This window comes from Oenanthe melanoleuca, chromosome 14 (assembly GCF_029582105.1).
Source record: "Oenanthe melanoleuca isolate GR-GAL-2019-014 chromosome 14, OMel1.0, whole genome shotgun sequence".
In the NCBI taxonomy this organism is placed as follows: Eukaryota; Metazoa; Chordata; class Aves; order Passeriformes; family Muscicapidae; genus Oenanthe; species Oenanthe melanoleuca.
The window spans coordinates 3528351-3553890 of NC_079348.1; the positions used below are offsets into that span (position 1 = coordinate 3528351).

Genomic DNA, 25540 nt, shown 5'->3' on the forward strand with positions numbered 1-25540 from the left:
GAGATTTCCTACAATTTGTGATCCCAGCAGGTCAAAGTTTCCAAAGGTGGGGAGAAGAGGCAATCCTTTCCCTGCCTGTACAAAAGGTATGTGCCTTGGGGCTACTAATTTAGAGCCAATGAATCAGGGATAAGTCACACAAAAAGCGTCCAGCACTGGTGTTTACAGAGCACCTCCTCTGAGCAGACAAAGGCGTGTGTCAACAGGGAAAGTGCCGTGCACTGTGCGTGGCTCAGCGAATTTAAACAGCTTTTGCAGAGATGTGAACATGTTGCCAGGGAAGCAGGAGCCTGTACGGATGGAGGTGCCCTCCTGCTCTGTACGGAGCTGCCCCTGCACTCCCTGCTTTTTGTTTCCATCTTTGCAGCTTAAAAAAAAAGCAGAAAAAGCAGTTCTGATTAATGGCCCTTCTGCACAAACTGCATTTTGCACATATTTAAAAAACTTGAGCTAGATAACTCTTTGACCTAAAATATAATAGGTTCCTTTTCTTTTTCTGATAGTATCCAACATTTGTACATTTTCATACCTTATTTTTGAAGCAAGTCCTTTCTAACTTGAAGAACAAAGTGGCCAGGCAGTGGCTCTGGATGTGTGTGCACCCTCTGCACCTGTGTGTCTGGTGGCTGCTCTGAGACATCACTAGTCCAGCTCTGGGGCTCACCAACACATCTCAGACCACCAGGAGAGGCATCCCAGTCTGGCACCAAGAAACATGCCCAGTGCAGCTCCCATTCCCATGGCCTGTGGACCCTGGGGTGGTCATTGCCATGCCCTCCCTGTGAACCATTCCCCAATTTTTCTCTTCCCCAGAGCTCTGTGTGTGTGTCTGTATGTGATGTGAGAGCAGGTTATATTAAGCCCATTGCTGGAAGCACTGGGGACGATGGCTCCCATGGGCACATAGCAACTATGGCACAGAAAGAGTGAAAAATTCAGGGAACAAGTGGCACTGTAATCCATCTTACCTACCCGGAATAGATGTATCCATGTACTGATCTCTGTAAACACACCCTTTCCTCCATATGGGTGGGTATATATTTATATGCACCAGCCTCAAAATACCAGTAAGTTTTTATTAGCCCCATTTGCAGATGGGGTGATGATGACAGACAAAGTTGATCCCTCTAGGCTGCTCCTCCTTGGGAGGGGAGAGTTGGAGTCTTGCCTCCCCAGGAGAGGTGAGAGAGGGAGGTGAGTTCTCCCAAACCCCCAAGGAGCTCCTTGGTGCAGAGATCTTGCTCAGCTCTCACTTGGAATCGTGCTGGCAAATAAACATGAAAGTGAAATCGGCATTGTGAGATAGTTATGCAAGAGCGGGCGGATCCCAGGACTCAGCCATTGTTCCAAACGTTTAATTAACATTATGAAAGCTGATTAAAGGAAAATCTTTAACCTCCAGGGAAATCCCATTTTCCCTCACTTCCCATACTGCTGTAATTTTCACAATGTAAGAAGGAAAGTGTTATTTCAAGGCATGATTCATATCAGCTACAACCTGATCTTTGTCACAGTCATGTCCTGCATCTTAAATAATCGCCAGCAGTGACACCAGATGGGGACACTTCTGAGACAGCATTTTTCCCCCTTTATCCCATGACCTGAATTGCCATCATAATTTCTAGACTTTGTGTCATCCTGGCATGACGACAAGTGCTCACCCACGCTCCAGAACTAAAAGTTGGTTCACAAGGACAGTGATACCTACCCAGACACAGCATCACAGATACAAAGTGCGAGTGACACGCCACAGTCCGGCGTGGTAACAGCAGGGGCTGTTTGCTTTGGTCACCACAGCAAATTCCTTTGAAGGCAGGAGAGTGGAGCACCAGCTCCAGTGACTCCCATCTAACCTTGAGTGAACCATTTACCCTTTCTGCTCCTTTGGAATTGGGGACAAAGGCAGTGTTACCTCTCAGGCCACTGCAAGCTCATGAAGATAACCAAGTGCTGGAGATGTTTAGGTGGAAATGGCTATTGTAAATTATGTTAGTGGAAAGTTTTGCTTTCAGCTGCAGTGGGTCTGTGAGCAAGCACAGCCCCCCCAGTATTCAGCTGTGTATGGGTGGCACATTGCCTCTCTGCTCTTCCAGGACTATTTTAACTATATGGCATGGCCCATCAGAGACCTAATCCCAGGATCTAATCCTGGAGGCAACAGACAGCTGCCTGTCTGCCTTGTGTACTCAGAAAAGTGCCCTTGGGGCTGCAGTGAGGGTGACACAGATGATGGCACTGGAACACTCTCCCCACACACAGAGGGACAGCCCTGGTCAGCCCCTGCCCAGGGCACCACCAGCTCCTTGACCCCTCTGACATGTGAGTGGCACTGGGCAGACCCCACAGCCCTGGGTCCTCTGGTTAACAAGAATCTGGGTGGATGCTGCATCTACAGACCTCCAAATCTAATTAAGAACACACATGGCTCCAGTCCTTTCCGAGCATCAGGCTTATATAAATACATACACATATAAATACATGGTACAAATACAGCCTCTGGCAGCAGGAGCAGTCTCGTACTCAGATCTTCAGCAGCTTTTTCCATCTGTAGATCCTGCAGGTCAGAGACATTGCAGAGCTTCAGGAGCCATTCTGAAAAGGGGAAAGATTATTTTTTCCCACTGTTGTCAACATGGACATGATGCAAAATCCATTTTAATTAAGACAGAACACGGTGATCCTCGCTACTCTGACTCTGAAGAACAGGCACCACTTTTATGCAGAGACATTAGTAAAGCAGAAGTTCTATTTGTAGGATGAAATTCTTCCTCCCAAAAGCACTAGAGGTAAATCAAATTCACAGTGTGAACACCAAATGCATGAAATTCTGACTCAATAAAAGGCAGACAGCTGTGTTTTCTGATAAAAATGTGCCTTTATTTTTTAATTTTTCTTTTCATTACCTGGATTCTGTGTTTGTCGGAGCAACAAAAACAAAACATAGTTTCTTTGATACGCAGCAAATCTGAAAACAATCCTGCAAATAGCACAACACAAAAACTCCCACAAAAAGGGAAAGCTATAAAATTTGAGAGGCGACAAGGCTTTCAGAAGTGCCAGTTTCCCAGTGCAATGGCTGGAAGGGTGGCCTGGCCTGGCGGCAGTTCAATCATTTTGTAACGAAGGACAAATACTTTCAACATCCTGAGAAAGAGGGCGGGGGGACGGGGGCAAGACTCCCTTGCTTTCCCTCCTCCTGCTATTCTTTCTCCTCCCTCCCCCCACCCCTTGGATTTTCAATAGCTCTTTAGTGTTTCCATCAAAGGCTTTTACCATTCATCCTCCCTTCTGGTGCCTGCCTTCCACCTGTCTATCCATCACAGCCCTAACCCAGGTCCCTTTTCTTCCCCCCCCCCGCTGCTATTTTTCACGGGGTGGGATTTGTTTATAAGCTTCTGTATTACCTAAACTGCAGGGGAAGAGGCTGCTGGGAGGAAAGTGAGAAAGCAGGATTAAGGAGGAATAATTCAGTTCCACTGCATTTCCATCTGAACGGTCATAAAATGTGCAAATCCTGTTCCTGGGAATTTCGTGTCAGAGGCCTTCCCTGCCACTGCCCTTCCGGCAGCCTTCTTCTCTCTTTCCCTCTCATGGAAAAACAAGTGTTGGGAAGGATGGCAGTCACCCCACAGACCCCAAAAGCCATGAGGTTTGTGCCTAGCAGCACGTGTGCAGGGAGACACTCCAGATGTGGCCATAAACTACACACAAGGGGGTGGGAGGCTGCAGGGATTGAATCCAGCCGGACAACGGGAGTGAGCAGGGAAAGGCTGCTCAATATGACAGCTCCCAACACCCCCAGCTAATTAATGGCTAAAATACAAAAATAACCTTTCAGGCTCGTCGGCTCTGTAAGTAAATCATACAGAAATATGTGATTCAGACCCCAGCAGCTTGAAGAGGTTCTACTCTCTCATTTTTAGCTCATCGCCATCACAAGGCACCAAAATAGGCTCAGGCCAGCTTTCCAGACCCCAGAGACCACCAACAATCCACCTGTCAGCAAATTGAGACAGAATAAGGGACACTGCTCTGTACAGATCAATGAAAACTTGTCACTGATTCAAGCAGAAGTCACTGCAACCCCTGGGCTACCTGACCAAACACTCTCAGAAAAGCAAGTAATGCTAAAAAAGGAGGTGGCCATCAACCTGTCCCCAACCCACAAACCTTTTCTTGGTGGAACTTCGTGTCATATCTGCTGGACCTGGCAAAAGCTAGCAGCTATCTTCCACTTACAGACACATCCTGGAGATACTGCAGATCACCCAGCAGGTCACACATGTCAAAATAAGTTCCTTTGATTGACAGTTATTTATTATTTTTAAATAAAATGAGAATAGATTGAATGGGTTGTTCAGCAGCAGCTCAGTTCTTTGTTTGGCAGCTTCTTGGACAGCTTGACCATACATATGACAACACGAAATAAATTTCACTTGTTTGCAGTAGCAGTTGGCTATAAAATCAGTCCATCGGTGATTTATAGCTCTAGCAGCAGTGGGATATATGAAATGAGAAGCCCTTTCATCCTTAAACTGCTCTGCAGTGTGGAAGGGATGATGAAAGCCATTGTTCCTAAGGCCAGAGGAGAGCAGGAGTTCATTGAGCTGTGGTAGGAGGAGGTGTGCAAATTGGGTCCAAAGGTGAGAGGAGGCCGGGAGACACAGCAGCCCTTGGTTTGGAAGAGCAGCCAGCAAGAAATCCTTAATGATGCTCAGCCGTGCCTTGCAGGCCGGAGGGGAGCAGTATTTCCATCAACTAAATGATCTCAACTCCTTGGCTTCCCTGAGGGCACTGCACCAGGACAGGCTGGGATTGCTCACCAGAGTCACTCTCAGATGTTTGTGCTCTTCCCACCCACCAGCAGCCCCGAACCTGAGCATGTCTTTGGCACAGCAGGTGGGATCCTTAATCCTGCCGAGGGCCAGCCCCAAGCGAAGATTAGCAGAAGAATCTGTTTTCATTAAAATCCAGCCTACCATTACCATCCTGTCTGATGGTTCAGTTCAAAATGCGCATGTCCAGCTCTTGAAGCAGCTTTTTTCTGCAGTTCAGCAACCTGCCTCTTCCCTTTCTAATGTCTCTCTTTCTTTTTACCAACAAGTAACTAAGACAGACACACTGAGGAATGTTAAATGCACCTCCTCCTGGAGAATTTTGCCAGCAAGATCAATGGAATTGGGGATTTTGCCTTTATTATGTTTCTTTTGACTGTGGAACTGGTCTGATTTTCCGACCAGTGAATTTTCTTTTTTCCTGGAAAAAAAAAAAACCCACAAAACAACAAAACAGGAAAAGACATACAAATAAACACTAATACGTACAGGAAAAATACAAAACTTAGCACCATGCACTCCCCTCATTATTAGACAAAGGTTGGGAAGGGTTCACAAGTGTAAAACGCTCATGTGAATTATGAGATTACTGCTCAGTTTTCTTTCAAGTCGTGGGCTGGAAACAGATGGTGGCTGTAGCATTTATGACGGCACAACATGTTACTGCAAGCCTAGCCATCTCTCTCTCTCTCCTCTCAAAAATGCAGCTGCAAGAAAAGTTGTGGAAAATCACATTAATAGTCTCTTCCACCACACAGTTTTTCAGCCCTTCATCCCTGGCCAGCACATGGACAGAGCCATCTTGTATGCCAGCAAGAATACTCTCCTAATCCCTGTCCTGAATAGTTACCACTGACTGGTTATTTAACAGCTAGTTAAATTGTGAGGTTTGTTAGCATTGTAAAAAAAGCCTCCAAAAGCAGGTCTTTAAGGTCAGGGCAGATGCCATGTGATCCCAAGGGCTCCCTAAGGGAAACACTCAGAAAGAAGCCATCAGACTGTCTTTTAGCTGTTTATTATTTAAACATTCAGTTCAGGCCAAGCAGGTTGATTTATAAAGAAGCAGAAAGACAGATATAACAATTGCAAAAGCATCTTTGTAACTCAGGAATCCAAATCTCACTTCCAAGCAAGAGTAGAATCTTTCACAAGGGCAAAGGCCTCTGGATTTCCAGTCAGACAGCCTTCCAGTGACCACAGGCTTAGGAGGATCTGGAATACCTGAAGATACAAAGACCTACTAACCCCATATTTAAATATCTTGCCTGTACAAAAGAAAAAAATGTCCATGTGCTTCAGTCCTGATGGAAATGCCTTGCTGCCTAAAATATGTTCATGCCTGAACCCTTGAGGGTGCAAACCCTCCACTCTTAAAGCAGCACAAAGAGATTTGCTAACACCAGAAGACTCTCCAAACAGTACAAAACTGTTACCTAGGATTTCTGTGTGCTTTAGAAATGAGAAACAATCCTGTATCACATCCTTTCTGAGAGCATTAACTCTCTGGGATTCCAAAATCGGGATTTTAGAATTACTTCTTCACTTGAGTTAATTAAGACTCTGTCAAATAATAATTTTTCCAGACTAGTGTCACTGGTGTATTGGGGTATTCATGTTGCTATTTTCACTTTGCTGGCCTCACAACCTGGTTGGGAACATCAGCACCAACATTCTGTGTTCATCCTTAACCACTCCTGCCATGATCCTGAAGCCAGCTACAACACAGGGCAGCATTTCTGTCCTCTGGGGTGTAGAACAGGGCAACTGAAAGCAAGGTAGACTTTTACCATTCCCTTTATCACTTTTCACAGCTACACCAGGAAGTTGCTACAGAAATTCAATAGTGTACACACTTGAAACTCCAAATAGCTTTTGCCAGAGATAGACTCTCTCCAGGTGATATGACCACACATTTCCACTGCATATCTGTCATAACTGAAAAAGTCCTCAGACCTTTTCTCTAAGATAGAGAAGGTGCCATTTCATTTTTCTTTTGGAAACCTCCTCCTGCAGAATTCATTAATATCCTATGCAACAATGTACTTCCTGTAAGTACTGAAATATAAAGTGCATTAGAAGTTTCCACTTCTGTTTTTATCTTTTCCTGATCTAGCCTGAAAATTCTTTTGAAGCTCCTCAAAATGTTCTTCATATATGCTTGTTTTAGGAAATACCAGATCACTATTGGCAAACTTCTCCTTAATTAAGTGAGATAAAGGAATCAAGATTATATGAACTGCTTAATTTCCCGCCTTTTTAAGATACCATTTTAAGATTTTATTTTTTTTTTCTCACTTGCCTTTGAAAAGAAATATGCTGAAGAAACTAAGGAAGGGGAAGGCCCAGACAGGGCAAGCTTAGCTGTGGGCTCTCCAGTGTAGCTGAGCTTGCTGTTAGAAAACCACTGAATAGTTAAAGCTTGGCCTTGTTCCTATGGAATGGTTTATTGAAAGGTTTCAGACCCATCTGAAACTCACATCACTGTGGACAAAGCTTGAGAGGAAAAGACTAAACTGCACTGTGTCAGCACAGAGGGCTCTTCAGGGCCTCACATAACTTTAAGCACAAGTAACCTCAAAGAAACATCTCACAGGCCTCAAGTTCGGCTTTGCACTGTGTCCCTGGATGAATCTCAAGGTAGAGCATGCAGGGAGCTGATGGGAGACATTTGTCTGGGGTAACCCAGCTGCAAGGCCCAGAGCCCTGGGAGCCCTGAGCACAGCCCAGCCACTCTGGATGGGCCAGCAGGCTCACAACAAATGGGTACAAGCTGCTGGGCAAGCTCTGAAGAAACAGATCCCACTAAACTTTGATTTAAAAGCAGTGCTTGGGGCTTTGAAGATGAGCATTAACTTGCCTGACTCCACAACAGGCCGACAGGGCCTGAAGAAACCACTCTATCTGGGATAAATTGTCACTTTTGCTGTGGAAACTCCCTGGAGTCAAGGGGAATTCAGAATCTGGGCAGGTTTTTGAGTATATTCCTGACCCCATGCAGACCTATGAGCAGAATACTTTACTTTGGGCCAAGAAATGTCCTCACTTCCAGGAGTGGAGCCCTCAGCCACACTGGAGTGCTGGAGCATCTCTCCCTCCTCCCCTGGCCCCACACAGACTCCAACAGCAGCTGAGCAGAGCCCAGAGGTGACATCTGGCCTCTTGAAACTTCCCTGGTCCTCAGGTTAAACCAGCACCACCTTTATACAGAAAACATGTGTAAAGACAAAGTGCTAAGGGAAGGTGAAGCATGGCTGGAGTGAAGGGGGCTCCCCTTTGACCATCTGAAATGTCATTTCATATCAAATCATTTCCCATCTGAAATGTCTGAAACCTAAATTCTGAGTGCTGCTACCTAGAGATGGAAGGCAGAAGTCACAGCGACGTCATTAGGTCAAAATTAACATCTCTTCAGAATAAATACAGAGGCATTCTGAAGCCAATAGAGGTTTCTTGAAAGTCACATAAAAATGAATTAAGAGTGGATGCCCAAATCCCTTAGACTGCTGAAAAAATTCCAGCTAGGGATGTCCAGCAAGTCTGGAGGGGTTCTTCATACTTCACTGAGGTCTAAAAGTTTGAGTTCATCCCCAAAGGGAGCTGAGGCCACCCAGAACTTCACCCAACAGAATCTTTCTTGTGGTCAAAGAGGGGCTATCTTGAATTTATGTCTTACTTCTCCCCTTGTGAGCAAACAAAACAATTTCTATGAGTAATTCTACCCACTAATTGCCAAGGAAAAGTCTGGTAAGAAATGCTCTGCATTTTTGACAGGTCAGAGGCTTCCCTAAACAAAGTTGCTGTTTTATGTTTTCTATCAGCACATGTTCACATCCGGGGTCCTCGGTGAATTCCAGCGTGGATGAGTCTCTGTGGGAAATTGCTTTTCCCTATTTTTTTGTTCTAACTGCTCCAGGAAATGAGTCTATTTTTACAACAACACTAAACAGCAAAATATGAAACCATTATCTGCTTCGTGGCAAGAGTTTCGGGTCAGTTCTCAGGTAACTGTCACCTCTAGAGAAGTCAATGGAGTTGTATCTGCTCAGGCAAGGTAGAGACCTGAGCAATTATGTAATTGGTTGATCAGTTACCAGAACACAGAGCTACCACAGGCCTAAGGAGTGTCTTGTTTTCATGCGTCTCAAAGTTCATCCAAGCCCTGATGCATTGATAAGTGAAGTATTCCAGTATTATGGTCTGTAAAGATGATAATTAACTGCTGAAAGATTTAAGCATGAGCATTCTCTATGAGAATATACTTTGTCACTGAATGATCCTTATAAGTAGTATCTCTTCCGGATCCTTTTTTCACCTGCCAAATAAACCAGGGTGGGATTTTCAGAAGTGTTTAAAATGCTTTTTTTCCTACTTATTTGTGATTGCTTTCAAGATTGAAGATGTTTTCAAAATCCCAGGGGATTTCAAGCATGATGGGCTCAACTGCTCCTCTGTGTGTTTCTGCATTTTGCACACCTGATTTAACACCTGAATCTCAAAGCTGGACAGTAAATCCATTATGCAAGATCAAAGGTAGTATATAGAGGCCAAAACACCAGGTCTGATCTGAGGATGAGTGTGTAATACTTGTTACAAACTTGGCTCTTTATTTCCTGGTTTGAGGGACTACTCCAGCCTTCACATGTGACCTTCTTTTCTGCTGAAGCACTGAAGTGAGCCTTCCTTTGTGTATTTTATCTAAGAACTTGGGAGACATCTGGCATGCACAAGTATCAGTCCAAACAGAAATTCTTGAGTCACCCAAAACTCAAAGCAAATCAGATTTGGTGGCCTGCTAGTAAGTCAAACATATAAATTATTTTATTCCTCTCTACGGGAAGAAGTAATCCTGGAAAAATGTGACATGAAATCTTCAAGTGACAGAAATTCTGTCACCAGGATGTTCCCAGAATTTCATCCATTGATTATGAGCTAGACTATGAGTTAGCACTTCCTTACCTTCGGGTTGGGAAAGAGGTATTCATGACTTTCCACCTAATTGGAAAGCTCACTAAATGTCACTTCAGACCAACATACAGAAAACAAACTTAGAGACAATATCTAAGGAAAACAGAACCTAACCTATGACTTGTTCTTTGATTTACAACTGTGATTGTGGGCCCCACCTCACAGTCATATGCCATGGTAATAGGCAGCAGTTCAACAAGAACCAGTCCTAACTTTTCACATGTTGTAGTGATTCTGAGCTACTTCAGCACATACTTTAGACTGATGCAGCAAGTAATTAGAATGACTAAAGGGACAGCTGGCATGCCACAACTGAAAAAAAAAAAAGAATGATCTAGCCTTTGGTCTTGTTTACCTTCTAAACATTTTTTGGTTTTTTCCCTAAACCAAAAGTTGCCAAATTTCACATTAATTTCTGCCATATCAAATTTGTCTGTTATTAGTATAACTGTGAGTTTTCAAACTATATCCTGAGGTACCCAAACAGATCATCTGAAATAGGCTCACTGGCATTAGTGACTGCAGTTCTGAATCCACCCATGCCAAGAAAATATTTTTCCCCAGAATATGTAATTCAAAATGGCAATCTCCATGGAAGCAGGAGTGGTAGACTCCCAGCTGTTCTCCTAGTTGTATATATAAGTCTTGTTACTTCATCTTTGGGGTTGCTTACAAAATTCTTCAATACTCTGAGAGCACAAAGACCCCCAGCCCACAACTGGGATCCTGTGTCAGGAAGGCACACAGTAATTAAAAAATAAAGCATCAACTCTGCTCCATTTGCCTGAGGTCAATGGGATGTTTGTCCAAACCTAGGAGCATGCTCAGGCACCAGTTTGAAGAAGAGCAAACACAGGCATCTCTTAAAAGTGTTTTTCCATGTTAGGGCCTGGGAAAAAAATTTCAGATTGGGCCCATGATAAAAACAGTTCCCCATGGAAATGTTACCCGCACCATAAAAGGAAGGAATGACATTGAACTAAAGGAGAATGAAAATTGTCTACTGAATTTTTTGTAAATTCCCATAAAATCTGAGTCTTGTTCTATGTGCATAATTTTGACTGTAAGTCATGAAAGGCTGACTCCTAAGAGAAGCAGGGAATTACTGGCTCATGATAGGATAAAAGGCTGCATAATTGCCTGGGCAGAAAGATGGATTTTCATCAATCACTACATTCTCTGACAATATGGCACTGACTTTTGATCACGTATCCGATGCACAGTAATTAGGCAAAATGACTTACCCTCAGTCTTTTCAGTATTTAGCTCTAAGGGTGCAAGGATTCATTCTTGGAAAGGGAAGATGGTCGTGTGATTTAGGGCACTGGATGAGCACTCAGATCTGAGTCCTCTCCCTGGTTCTGCCACAGCCTTGCTGTATGACCTTGCACAGGCTTTTCTCCATGCCTCGGTCTCGCCTAAAATGGGATAACAATAGTTCTTTATTTCAGAGGAGATAGGAATACAAACCAGCCCAAGGCTGTGCCACAGAGATGCTACAGCAAAGAGCAGCACAGAAAAGCTCAGACACGGGATAATGCCTTGCTAATAAAATGTGGGAACGCAGACAGTAATTAAATTGAGTCATAAACACAAAACATAGGCTGATTTTTGAGGAACGCAACACTGATAGGCTTTGTACCTGGAATTAAAGGAAATTTAAGTGGGATTCCTACAAGTTGACCTGACTGTGAGATCTGTGAAACACCAAGAAAATTACTTCATTCAAAACCCCTACATGGTGTCTGTTTTACAGCAGCCCAAGTGAGAGTCAGATCTCAAATACCCAGAACATTTTCAAAGCCATAGGAGGGACCTACAAACATGATTTCCTTTGATTCACAGTAAAATATGAGCATGCAAATCTGAGGTAGTTTTGAAACTTCAAAATAAAATCTGAAACTTTCAAATTAAAACATAAATGGGGCCACTGATCCTAATTAAACTGTCAGATGTCTGGAACAGCTTCAATGCCACTATTGCAGCATCACTGCTGCTGGAATTGGACAGCGCTTTAGCAAAGAGTCTTCAGTAGTATTTTCCCAAATGCAAAGATGAATCTTTTTCTCTAAAGTATTTGCCTTTCATGTTGGGGGTCAGTTATAGGCCTGTGGGTCTGGGAGAGAAGATCTCATACCTAGATAAACCAATTGATTTGGAGACCAACAGATTAAAGGCTGTTCTGTCAGGCAGCAGGAGAGAAAACAGATACAAGACACATCTTAGAAAGGGAAAATCATTTCTGAGAGACAGAAACAAGAGGGATGGGAAAGTCTGGCAGAGAATAGCTGGAAAACAGCCCACAGAAAGGCAACATGGACCTGAGGAGGACAGGCAAGAGAACCTCATCAGTGGAATGCTGAAGTCCATTGGAAGGAGGATGCTGTTTCGAGCAAGAATATAAAGTCTAAAGCCAAAGTGCTGGAGCTACCTGAGAATCTGGGAGAGGAGCAACTGCCTGCAGTCACTGTGCCCTGCTTAACAAAGCAGATGCCAGGCAGGGCAGAGGACAGGAGAAAAGGAAAGCAAACTGGCACACAATCCTTGGTTTCACTCAACAAAAGAAACTGAAAGACAGGTCTGGAAAGACGAAGCACTGAATTAAATGTAATGAATTGACTAAAGTATCAGTGAGCATACACCATATTGTAATGCTGAGATTGGGTTTGGGCAGTCCTCTCTCTGTGTCTTTTCTGATCAGACAAGACCTCAGAAAAAGATATAATCAGACCAAGAAGTTCTGAATCCCTGGACAGAGGAAATGAGTGTAGAACATTAAAACAGAAAAACATTTCATCCCCAAACTTCTGCCTTCAACATTGAAAGACAAAACCAACAAGGTGTTAAAGCATTGCATGGGAATGCAACTTTTGACAACCACCATCCTCAGCTCCATTAAGCCCCCTATTCATCCCCCCACCCCACAAATAACAGAGCTGTCCATCAGATATCTTGTGGCTCACACCCTTCCCTGTAACACTCCAAATGCAGCACATTAGAAGTCCAGAGGGAGTCCACCTCCAGCAGACAGCAGAAGAAGATATGACACGGCATTCACGAATGCACAGAGAACTGTTTAATTTACAGCCACAATGGTGAAACAAACCATTTCAGAGCTTGGACATTCAAAGTTAAGTCTGACACTCATTCTTATATTCACTTATTGTGCTTAAGTATTAATTAGAGAACACAGGATTACATTGACCGTACACGACAATCTGAGATCCCTGCGGGACCGAGGAGTGGAAGGGATGAGCAAGAATGAGGGACCAGCCCCTCAAGTGGTGTAAGCTGGTCCAGCTCCATTGCAGGAGTGGTGGTGATTTACACCAGCTGAGGATATGGCCCTTGAAATGTCCAACTTAACTTTGAATTAATTGTGACTCCCGTGTCACAACCTTTAGTGTCACTGTTCCTTCTGGTTGTATCTGCCGCTTTGAAGGAGGGCTAATCCCACAACCTGGCGGGTGAGAGCTCAGCTGGACTGCAGGAAGTGATGCTCCTGTTGTGACACTACTCCTTGCAATTTAACAGCCATGGGCTGCATCCTCATCTGATGTAAATTAGCTGGGGGGCATCTGAAGTCAGAAACATTTGCCAATTTATAGTAGCTGAGAACATAGCCCTGAGATTTTTGTGTTTTCTGCCGCATGCTGTATGAACACTGTGCTTGACAACAAAGACTCGTGTGCGTTTCATTCCTCGTAACAAAATTAACTCAAGACTACAAGTCTCAAACAAGCAGCTATTGGAAAAGTCCCCATTCAGTCTTCACTCTCTCCTGGTGTGCTGAATTTGGCATAACACTTTTATTTGCTGGCATCAACAAAACCTCTCCGTTTGCTTTGTTTCAAGACTTTGCTACAAGGCCAGGCTGCCTCGAGATGTAAATCAGAGCTCCAGGACACCCAGGGGAGTCACTCCCAAGGAGCTGGCCCACAAACCCAAACACAACCTTCTCATGCCAGTCCAACCACAGGACTCTTTCCAAGAGTTGTTTTGCAAACTATTCCACTTAAGTGACTTTGACATCCTTTCACACCTGCACAGTGTCTGAGTGGGTCACAATGCTTTTCATCTACATGATTTTAATGGATATATGTTTGGTTTTTTTCTTTCATTAGATATCCTTTAGACAAAAAAAAAAAAAAAAAAAAAAAAAAAAAAGAAAAAAAAGAAAAAGAAAAAGAAGAACGGAGCAACATTATTGGCATCCCACTGAAACATAAATATATAAATTACATTTTATACACTTTTTTAAACGCAGACACATACATTCATGTGCATAACATTGTGAACAGTACACTTAGTGGAAAACAAGCACAGACAATCTTAGTTAAATGTATTTCCAGTTTTGGTGCTCAACAAATACACTGGGAAAATGATCACAAAATAGAATGGTGACTAACTCTATCTCTGCATTAGCATCTGAAGCCAATAATGCCTGTTAGCTAACATTGCTTTGTTTGGTTGAATTTGGACATAGCTACAGGAACAGGAGGGGAATGTTTGAACTATATTTAGAGAAATGGAAAGGTTAAAAATCTTGCTCTCTTGTTGTTTTAAGGTTCTGCAGTTCATTCACATCTGAAGATATTTTTATTTGAGTGGAAACACTGTCTTCAAGACAAACTTTTTTTGTTGTTCCAAACTAAGAAAACTCTTTCATCTCTTTGTAGATGTCTCACAAATAAAAGAATCCAGTAGTTCATTTTACATATCCAATGTAATAATCCAAATAAAACAAAGGGTACATAATCCAAACTACTGGGGTGGGGCAGTGATTTTGGCCAAGTGAGTAGCCATGTCATATCTGGCACAGCCCTAAATTTCCAAAGCAGTACAGAAGGATTTATCCATGTGGCTCCCACTGCAATCTGTGGGGAACTGAACATTTAATCCTTTGGCACTTTGAAAATACTGGAGCTGGTGCCAGAGTATTTTATCTGCCCTGCTATAGTTAAAATAGATTTTGATGTTATTTGGGCTATTCTACTACAAAAATATGACCACAAAATGCTTTTTTTTTTTCTTTTTTTCTTTTTTTTTTTTTTTTTGGTTCAAGAAAACATAGCAGGCTTTCTCAGGTATATAAAACTGTTAATTTTTAGATAAAAATACAAACTTCACCTTTACAAAAACACATATTTCTGTTGAATACACATAAAGCATAACATTTTACCAAAAATAAAGAATTTTAGGTTTTGTTCAAATATTTGCAGCAAGGTAATTCCCATGCCACCATGACATTATACAATGCAGATACAAGAATTTGTACATTTCACACAGCTCCAACATGTGAAATAAAAGTATCTGTATACTGATAAGAATGACAATTGCTAACACAATATCACTAGTAGGCAACTGGCATAAGTCTTAAAGAAAAAAAAAAGGATTTTTGCATGGATATCCTATGATTTGTTTACGCACATCTCTCTTTTTTTTCTCTTTTTTTTTTTTTTTTTTTCTTTTATGTAATGCTTTAAATTACGGGGGAGGTTGGGGAACATAAACCAAGAAACGTCTAGAAAATTATGCATAGGTATACCATTTTTATTTTAATACATCTCATTAGTTTGCATCCCACTAGGAGAAATACCATAATGTTTTGTGTTCTGCTTATTGTTATACCAGTCTTTTATATGTGTTATTGGCAAATGTAGTCCAAGAGATAATAAAAAGCTAGGCAAAGAGTAAAAAGAAAACTTAATAATCACTTTATGGTGTAAAAAAAAAAAAAAAAAATCCACTTAAGGCTCCCCAGAAGGTTTTTTTGTATAGACTTTTAAAACACCACCAAGCAAGGATGTATTGTTCTCTAGTGTTTGCGTGGCATTTGATCATTTCATACATTCCTGCTTTGTTTGTGCCTGAAGTCCACCAGTGTCCATCCATCTTCATCAAGAACGCAGGCACATTTCTTGACGTAAAGCACCGTTGACTGCTCTGACAGAAATCCACTATTCACTTAGATTTTTGTCATGTTTTTGAGTACTTTTGGTATCCTCCATTCATTCAACTGTCTTTTTCTCTTTTCTGTTTTTCTTTCTTTCGGTTTTTTTTTTCTTTTTTGGACAGGGAAGCTTCCTATTGTTTCACAGAGTGCTACAATACTTGCTTTGATGTCACATTAAACAAATGTACATTGTCTCTTTGTTCTCATTAAGTGTTCTTTTGAGCCAGTTTTTTCACACAGGAGAACAAATAAAGTATACAGTCAATAAGCACCATACATAGTAGGTTCAGGAATGTAACAAACCATGTACATCCATGTCCCAGAGAGAAGTTTTTTTTCTAGCTTATTTTCACCTTACATCTGCAGGAGAGAAAAAAGATACAATAACTCTATGATTAGAATCAAAGGTCCTGTCCTTGAAGTAGATGATTAAAAAAAAAAAAAAACTGTTCTGCATGAAGAGTCACTAACCTGGGACAAGAAGTTCTAAATGCTGTTTTGATTGAGTTTACATGCTCACTTTTAAAGTTGAATTTTAGAAAATCTTTGCTTCTATCATACTACTCCAAATAAATACCTGTTAATCTGAAACAGGATATCAAGTTTAGCATTCTTTAGAAATGATACATTGGTATAAATGAAAACTGCCACTGGGAGTTCATGTGCAAAAACACAGGCTTGAAATTAAATTCACCATCATCCAGGCCTTAGGCACAGACACTGCAAAATCCAAATCATTCCCACTCCAAATACCAGAATCAATTGCAAGTGCTGCAGTTTACATACTTTCAAGCCATTAAGAAATGGAAATTCCATATTTAATTTGGAATGTGTGTTGCCATCATCATACATTGCTAATATGTTGGCCAAAGGATTTCAGTCATTTTTGCACTGAGAGGGTGTTAGTTTTTCACTACACTGAAAACCTCATGAATTTTGATGACTGACTATCATCATCCTACTGAGACTGAAGGGACCAAAAATAAAGATCTTAATTTTCTGGTGTAAGTAACACAGAACTCTGCAACACAAAAAAAAAAAAAAAAAAAAAAAAAAAAAAAAAAAAAAAAAAAAAGTATTTCTTAGCATCTTTCTGGTCAAGTAAGCAGATCATTAGATTGTGTCAGGTGCATGTGCAATCAACCCCAGTTCGTGCCAGAACATGGGTTTGATGGTCACACAAATCATAAAATTTGCTGTATGTACACTCAATGTTTCACAGCCAAGGACTGATTTGTAACCTGGCAATTCATTCATGCATTATCACGTGATGCTTTGACCTCAGAAATCAATAATAATGAAACACAAGCAGAGGCAATGGAACTTGAGATTTCAGAAGCTGAAGTATTAGCACCCTCCAATAAAAAAGAAATAAAAAAGGCAAGAAAAGGAAGTAGCTCGAGAATGTAAGATGCTGATGGTGATGTGGAGCTTAAAGGGGAAAATACCAGCAGGTAGAATTATCAAAGCCAATCAAATCTAATCTCTTTGCAGCCTTGAGGTAGCAAGTGTCAAGATTTTGAACAGTGATTAAGTTGAAGTGATGATATTTGATTAAGTTTTCCAGTACTTGTGCTATTAGGGTGTTCAGCATATAGGTCCTACCTGAATATCAAATAGTTCCAGTAGGTTTTATGTTGGTTTTAACTTTTTTCGTTTCCGTTTTTTACCTGATTCCCTAGGCCTTCCTGTTGACATAAGGGCAGGGCTGGTGAAAAGCCCTAAGGTAATGCATTTTGTGCAACACTGTCATCAACACTCAAACCGTTTACATTTCAAAGAAATCTCATTATCCTTTGCATTAAAGTAATAACTTTATAACGTCTGATTTGACATTGAGTTTACAAAGTAATTACACAAAAGTAAAGAAATAATAAACGAAGTTGGCATTGCACACGTCATTCCCAGGATCCATCTATAATTCCTGTTACCATGCAGTACTCAACATTTGCCTTCAGCTCTGGAGTTGAGCTATTTTCAGCTCACCATCCACTTGCTGGGTGCAAGTTTTGTTCCTATAAGTAATTAAATCTTAGAAATACATATTTTTCCATGATAATTCTGCCCCATTTTTTACACATATGAAAACCAAAAAAAAAAAAAAATTTGATCTTAAAATCATAGCTGCTTAATCTATGGCAATTAAAGACAATTTGGAAAACTGAAATTGATCTAATAAAACTTTTTTTCCAAACTGGAGACATAGAAAATGTATCAAACCATACCCACATTAAAAATAGCCATTTTATATGGTTTTTGTCTAATGGTGGTTTTGTCTAATAACTCTGCCTAGTTTCACATAAACACTCAGCTCAGATTATAAATTGTCCAGTAAAATTGCAGCAGAGGTCTAACTTTGCTTTTATAGAAATTCTAATTCCTCTGCTCTGTACATAGCAACTGAAGTTTACATTTGCTTGGACCAGGTTTATGTCTCCATGCTGGATGGAGCCAGTACAGAAAACTCTTCCTCACCCAGCCACCTACAAAATCTATCACCTTTGGACAGCTTTCCTCCTCTATCTGCTCTTCACTGACTCTTTCATTTTGGGCTGGTTCTACTGTACCCTTAAATTCCCTGCAGAGGTGCAAAACAGACTTTTGAGGCTGCCTTCAACCAGTATCAGGAGAAAGGGAAATGTCCTTTTTACCACAGTGGGTTTCCTGAATAAGTGTGTCAAGCCCTGCATTGATTGCACTGCAGTAAGTAGATCAGAGCCAATGATTTTAGATCAAACCAGAATGATTTCATGAAAGCCAGACTGAAAGTAATTTTTCCCAATAAATCTTTCCCCATTGTAACTCAAAGGTTGTCTTGGTAAGGCAAATTTAGGTTTAATGCAACAACTGACAAATTCTTGAGTACAGAAATTTAAGGAAACAGCAGGAATGAGCAACGTTATTTCCAAACTAACTCCTTAGCCTTGAATCCTGAATTTATTCCCAAGTGCTTTACATTAATTTCATTCATATTTTCCCCAAGGTCAAGTAAATCTCAGTGTCAGCCCTGTCTTCACAAAGTCTAAAGAAATTAGGAAACAGAGTTCACCCACGAGCTGCAACATGGCAACCTTTAACTTAGTGAAGCAAGCCCTGAACACTACTGGGCATTTACATTTATTTAAAGGCCAGCCTAATGAGAAGTGATACACTTTAAATTTGAAATCCAAACTCCTTATACAGCACAAACTGGCCCTCATTTGGCATCTTCAACACAGAGAAGTAGCTGGGAGCTTCTCTGTTGAGTTCACTGTAAGCAACATTTGCTTTATGTTCTTTACTAATATAAAAATAAGGTCCATATGAAATCAGCATTAATGCAAAAATAAAAGGAAAACATACCAGTTTCTTCTTCTCTATAATCTGAATTAGTATTTGATGATGTACAGGTGCATTCCATATGCTCTTCTAATCTCACCAGAACTTCTTTTAATTTTGGCTTTTTTCTAACATACTCCACTTTTGCCACCTATAAAATACGATGAGGTATGTACTGAGACACATCAACATGGTTACAATTCAGAACTGAAGACAGATAACTATACACCTCTATTTTTAATGTAGCCAAACCCATATAAAATGTTAGCATACTAATCATCTTTTATCTTAATTGTGCATCGTGTAACTATTTATTGCACAGACTATTTGTTTATTCAAGTTCAGTAGTTCGAAACAATTTTCCCCCAAGAGATAAAACAATTTCCCATTCATCTTGGTTTGATGTTTTAAGCAACTCAGTTTCCACATGTATCACAATAAACTTCTATACAGATTCAAATCAGTGGTTGTTCTTGTAAACTGCCACTTTTAGCACAATCTTCTATAAGTGTTGTTAAAGGCTGACAGTGAAGGCATTAGATAGGTTTGTAATACATTTTATTATTTACAGAGTGGTGTCTCCAGAGCCCTCTGAATGTGAAGTGCTCAGCCCTACACAACCAGGATCTGAACATCACCTCAGAATGCAGTTTCATTCCTACTCACTCCCTGTAATAACCTGGGGTCACAAGAGCTCTCAGGCACAGTTTATAGGTCCAAGGGAACTACCACTCCCTAAACTGGGTCCAGTTTTAAACTGGAAAGCTGGCAGACAGAATATTTCTCCCCAGTCCTTCCAACTGTTCACAACTGCACTGCTCCACTTATGGCACCCTTAAAATAAAAAAGTCTGGAGGGCAAGTTGAGGTTGGAGGAAGGATCATGCTGGAGCAGATCTGGCTACATGAAGATCTCTCATCTGAAGGAAACCAAGGCAGAACAGAAGGATGCTGGGGTGGGGGATACTGAGCACAAGGACATCCTGACCCACAGCTGGCAGCCAGGAAAGGAGGAATGGCAGAGAGGGCAGAGCACTGATGTTCTGGGGTGCTGATGTGGCTCCTGGAATGCTGGGCACTGACTTGTGTTAAATGCAGTGGGAATGATGGTCAGGGCCATGCAGGGGAATGTGGACTAATGTGGGCAAGGAGAGTGCTACAGGGTTAGTGAGGGGTCCAGTGTTTAGTTCTCAGCTGAGTTGAACACTATAGAATAGGTGGTGATCATTAGATAGAAATGGAAATCTCTGCAATTAAATCATGGCTTCTGACACCTACTCATCTGACAAAAGGGCACTGCAGAGTGGCTGTCCCAGCAAACAGAACTGCACATGACTGGGATGCAGTATAAATAAGAGATGAGGGAGCAGAAGGACAGGGGAGGCTGGTTGTCTCTACAGAAGTTACATGACAAAACCATAAAGGCTGGTCCAACCAAAGCTCCAGTCACTCCCAAACAAAGCACCCACACCACACTCCCAGCCATGCTTTCCTTGTGTTTGGTGGGGATTCAGTGCTCTAAATCAATCTTCACACTGTGAAAATCATTCTCTTGCCCTTTCAAAACTGGAACAACAGTGTCACAAAATGAGAGTGGTAGCTGGAAAAACCCATTCCATTCCCAGTTCCCAGAAACACTTTTCTGGCTCTGGGGTCACAACTATCAAGGGCCTCTGAATGCCAGTGAAGAAGCTAGAGCAAAATCCTGACCTTTCTAAGCCAATGGGAGTTCTGCCTGAGCTTTCACAGAGCAAGGAGTTCAGATCCACATTTTAGTCACCACCCCTTCTGTCAACAGGATCTGGAGATGATTTTCATTTACCCAGCAAACAAAAGTTACAGAAATAGATGCAAAAACTGAAGTATCTACATTAAAAGGTATCTTCTGAAACTGTCAGATCTCCATGTAAACAGATTAAGAGCTGGCCATGACATACCAGAACACTTTATCCTAAAGACTGACTACAGGTCAAAGCAGTATGTTTCAAAATTTCCTATCAGAACCCAACTCCATCAAGCCTTTGAACATGATGATTTGAAAATATATGGTATAACTGAGTCATCTGGCATCAAAGGATGACTAATCCTTAAAATTTGTGAAAACAAATAGTAATTAAGACACCTCCATCATCAGAGACAAAGAAAGGGATCCAGCAATCACAAAACAGCTCTCAGGCTCTCTGCTATGCTTATTACAGCTGTTAGAATAAACCAGTCTCATTGAAAATTACATGCAACAAAAATAAACTGTAATCAAGCTTTTAAAAGCCTGTCCTTGTTTCGCTTGGTTTTACAAACTGAAAGATATATGCAGTTCCTGTGGCTGCTGGTATTAAATAACAGTTAAAAAACCAGAAACAGCAATACTTTGTAGAGCATCATAATGAATTTATGCAGCAATTTAAAGCTGGCTTTTATTGTTGCAGTTAAAAGACAATCCAGCACACGTTCCACTGCCCTACTTCACGCTACACAAGTTAAAGGAATGTCATTTTGTGGGTGTTGCAAATACTGGAAGTGAAGCAGCACAAAGCAGACAGGCTGCTGTGTCTGTGTCACCTGTTAACACCTGCTGCCACACACAGTGCTGATCTACAGCAATGAAGGCTGCAGGTCACATTTTCAGTGGATATAAACAGGTGTAGCTGCATGGGATTTGGCCTTGTGTACAAATGGCTTTTTCTTCTTTGTATTTTTCTCCCCAGTGTTTATATTGTACAGTTTCTCAAGTGTATTGTATAGAACTTTAAGGTGGTTAAACCTCAGCAAATCAACAAGCTCCTTTTACTTGTCTCTAATGCAACAAAAATAAAAATACTCAAACCCTCCAGATCCAGAAAATATCACTATATAAACTCTTTGAGAGCAAGACAGTGAAATAACTGATTAGCTTCTCAAATTGTATATAATCAGTGGTACCATACTTGCATCAGTGTAGATTCTAGGTCTACATCCTGCAATATAGTGTGGTGGCTGAGTAAAAATGAAAATAAAATCTGATAAAAATAAGTGGCCTAAGGAAAACATCATAGGAACACTTTTTTTAATGATTCTCCAGGATATATGAAATCAGGTATTAATAGCAGGGGGAAAAAATAAGAGCCTAAGCAGAAATGTCCAAAACACCTTCAGTACATAGTTAAAATCTATCATGGGCAGGAGCTCACAAGAGAAGTGTCAGCACAGGTAGTTCCTCATAACATCAGAACTCATGTGGCTGATACCTAAATACTGGATGGAAACAAGCCCAAAAAGCAACTGAATGAGGATATTTCTTGGAATCATCTATTGCTTCCATATTAAAATAACTTCATGCTGATAGAACAAAGGGAAAACCTGTCTGTGAGGAAGATGTGAGTCAACAGGGACTCAAGGACTGGGGAGGCATCAGGGCCTGGCAAGTCAGTGCAGCAGGGACAGGAATGGCTGTGTGGGGTCTGTCCCTGACACAGCAGCCAGACCCTGCCCTTGCCAGGCTCTTCCCCTGCTCCCAGGGCACCTGGCTGCTCTTCCACCTTCACTCTGCCAGTGTTTCCTTGGCTTCTCCCATTCCTGAACTGACCTTTGATACCTGCTCCTGCCTGCAGCTGAGCCACAGCTCATTCCAAGTGCTGCTTATCCCAATGGCAGAAGAAAAAGGTTCTTAAACCTGCAAATAATGACATACAGCTATTTCACCTACACACCCTGTGTGTTCTGCAAGGCCTTTCCAACCTGCTCTGAGGCTGGGGAGCTCTGCTGAACAGCTCTTCCTGAACTCCAGCATTTTTTTACAACCTTTGAACAACTCCCCAGTGACAGCTGAGGAGCTGCTCCTGCATTCCCTCCTGTCCAGCTCCTTTTCTCTTCACCTCATCCTCATATCTTACTCTAAGAATATGCCAGGTTAAGATTCCCCAGACAAGCTCAACACTGAATATGCAGAAATGGTTGAAGCTGGCAGAGCCTCTGCTCAAGGCCAACCTGAGGCAAAGCTGAGGAAAATGGAGTCTTAGCTCTTGTCTCTTAATTTGCATTTAAGCATTGCTACAAACAATCATATTGTTCAATTTGGCTATTCAAAATTAGTAGTATAGACAGGACTTGTTCCATAATATTAATTATTTCCTGCTTCTGTGACCAAACCCAGCAAGAACAACACCATGCTTAAAAAACCTCTGGGGAAGACTCTTGTTCAGAACCCCCCAAATAAATTATGGTCTGGTACTTGGTAAATACTTGAACTCACTGGACAGAAGCAACAGGATCTGCAGACATTACTGAAATGCTTTTGCACACAGAGGAGAAAATCTCTCTGTAACAGACACCAACACCCCTAACACCCCCATCCCTGTCACCATTCCTCTATAAGGAGAGAAATAGAATCCTTTCCTTCCCATCAAAGAGCAGCTCCCAGCCAGCCTCTTCATCCCAGTCTGAGCTCTGTGGGGCTGTGCAGGAGCAGTTTGCTGAACAGAGATGTCCTCAGGGCTGGGAGGCTGTGCTCCCATGGGCTCACTGTCACTGTGCAGGGCAAACCCACCTTTCACTAATGAAACCCACCCAGTGGAAGGGAAACCTTACAACACCATTTCAGGAAAGCTGTTCCACCAACCCCCCTTGGAGCCTCCCTACAGCTTCAACTCCACATTAATGGTATTTCACTGATGAGAGCTCAGTGAAGATGAAGAAAGGGCATCCCCAAACCCTCCAGCCCTTGCATCATGTCCCAGGAATGAAGTGCCTGCACACAGCAGCTCCACTGCTCCTCCCACACTGCCCCAGCCGTCTCTTAACCTTGACTACAGTGGCCCTCAGTGAGACAAAGAAAACACCCTTTGCTTGTGCCTGTTGGATGATGCAAACCCACTTGCTGACCTTTCTGGATGAACATTTTTCTAGTGTGAATGGGCCAGCTATGATCTCACTACCTTGTCAATGAGGAGGAAGTGGGGAAAGCCTTTTCAATGTTCCATCAAAAGAGAGCTTTTATGCAGTCTGACATCAGGGGAAAACACAAGCCTGCTTTCCAACTGCGCTGCAGAGCAGCTCTCCAAAACTGCTCCCACCTTTCCAGGGACCCTCACTCTGAGCCAGCTACTTAATGGCATGAGCAGACATTCAGCTCTAAACTTAGGATTGGCAAAAGGCTCAGAAAACCATCAATTACATCAAAGCTACAAGGGGACCTGACTCTGGAGGGCATAAATATGGATTCTGTTCTAAGAGTTCTGGTGTGACAGTGGGGTCAGCCTACAACCTTTACAATGAACATCCTGTTCCTGCTTGACCTCTTGTCCTTTTTTTCCCCTGCTACTTAATGACTGTTTGGAGCAGTCTTGGAGCTTGGAAAAAAAAAAAAATGTCCTCCAAAGCTGGCTGACGTATATTGATATTGCTGGTGGCAACATATTTACACAGCCACGAAAAGCAGCTGCTCAGCTGAACCTACTTTTAGCTTGTGCCCTACTAAAATGAATGTAAATCCAAAAGCACTACAACAGGCTGAGAGACTAAAATTCCTCCAACGTGGTGGTGTGCTGGGGAAGCAGTGACATCCTGCAAGGATGTTTGCCAGGAGTTTGCAGCTTAGGGAACACTCTGAGTCCCAGCAGCAGGGGGACAGCCAAGACCCTCTCATCTGTCACCTCCCCCCTCCCTCAGGGGTAGGACAGGTTGCAATATCACAGGTACCAACAGCAAGTTCACCACACACGTCTCAGCTCTTTGCTGAGCACACCCAGCTGCTCTGCACGTGTTTGCTGCTGCACAACATCAACTGCAAGCTGCATCAAACCCAAAGGCAACAGCACTAAACATCACAACCCTGAGGCACTTTGCTGTTTAGCTCCTATTTAGGTTTACAATTGCAGTCCTTCAATCTCCCCAGTTTGTTCTTAAGTAATTATTGATCCAAATTTTGACCTCATTTTTAATTGTTTGTGCAAAGCGGATCCCATTGAGGCAAAGCACCAAGCAAGTGCAAAGTATGATTATTTTTGGGAACACTGAGGGAATCTCAAATGTTTCTCCAGCTTATTTGGATGCAAAAACATTTCTCAGGTGCTCAGAACCAGAAAAGAAAAAGAAATTCTGCCCAGACACATGTCTGCATGTATGAAAAACGGTGTATGAAAAACAATGAAATTACTTAGGTGCCTTATTTTTGTTCTAGGATGTACAGCACTAAATGAACAGCACTTTTCTCAAGAAATCCATTGCAAGTGCAGCAACTGGGGTGTTGTGCTGAGCAACTTTACGTTCAAGAATGTGGTGGGGTTTATTTTAATTCTGCTCTTAAGAAATTCAGGGCAACAAGACCACAGGGTCTTCAAAATATGAATGCTAAGTGTAAGTCTAATCTCCTACACACAGATGTAGATCAACAGTACTTGTTTAAATACTGATAAAAATTAGAACATAGTGAAGCCAAATGAACATAAATATTTCACGTAATATTTACTGGAAAGTTGCAATAGGGATTTTGT

General features: G+C 41.8%; 1 protein-coding gene across 7 annotated transcripts in view; it reads right to left on the bottom strand.

Moving 5' to 3' along the window:
* Positions 1 to 780: 780 nt before the first annotated feature.
* Positions 781 to 25540, bottom strand: part of PDGFA (platelet derived growth factor subunit A) — a 36878-nt gene continuing 12118 nt past the window's right edge. Inside the window, exons 5-7 of one of the 7 annotated variants that reach the window (XM_056503184.1) lie at positions 19099 to 19225; positions 11045 to 11218; positions 781 to 2592 (exon numbers count right to left, since the gene is read on the bottom strand). In XM_056503184.1, the coding sequence (XP_056359159.1) occupies positions 11085 to 11218; positions 19099 to 19225 (261 nt within the window). In that variant the 3' untranslated portion in view covers positions 781 to 2592; positions 11045 to 11084. Of the gene's footprint in view, positions 2593 to 2853; positions 5543 to 11044; positions 11219 to 12853; positions 16117 to 16228; positions 16342 to 17361; positions 17478 to 19098; positions 19226 to 25540 lie in introns of those variants that run through there. The other 6 variants (XM_056503183.1, XM_056503186.1, XM_056503185.1 and 3 more) reach the window with 6 other exon arrangements.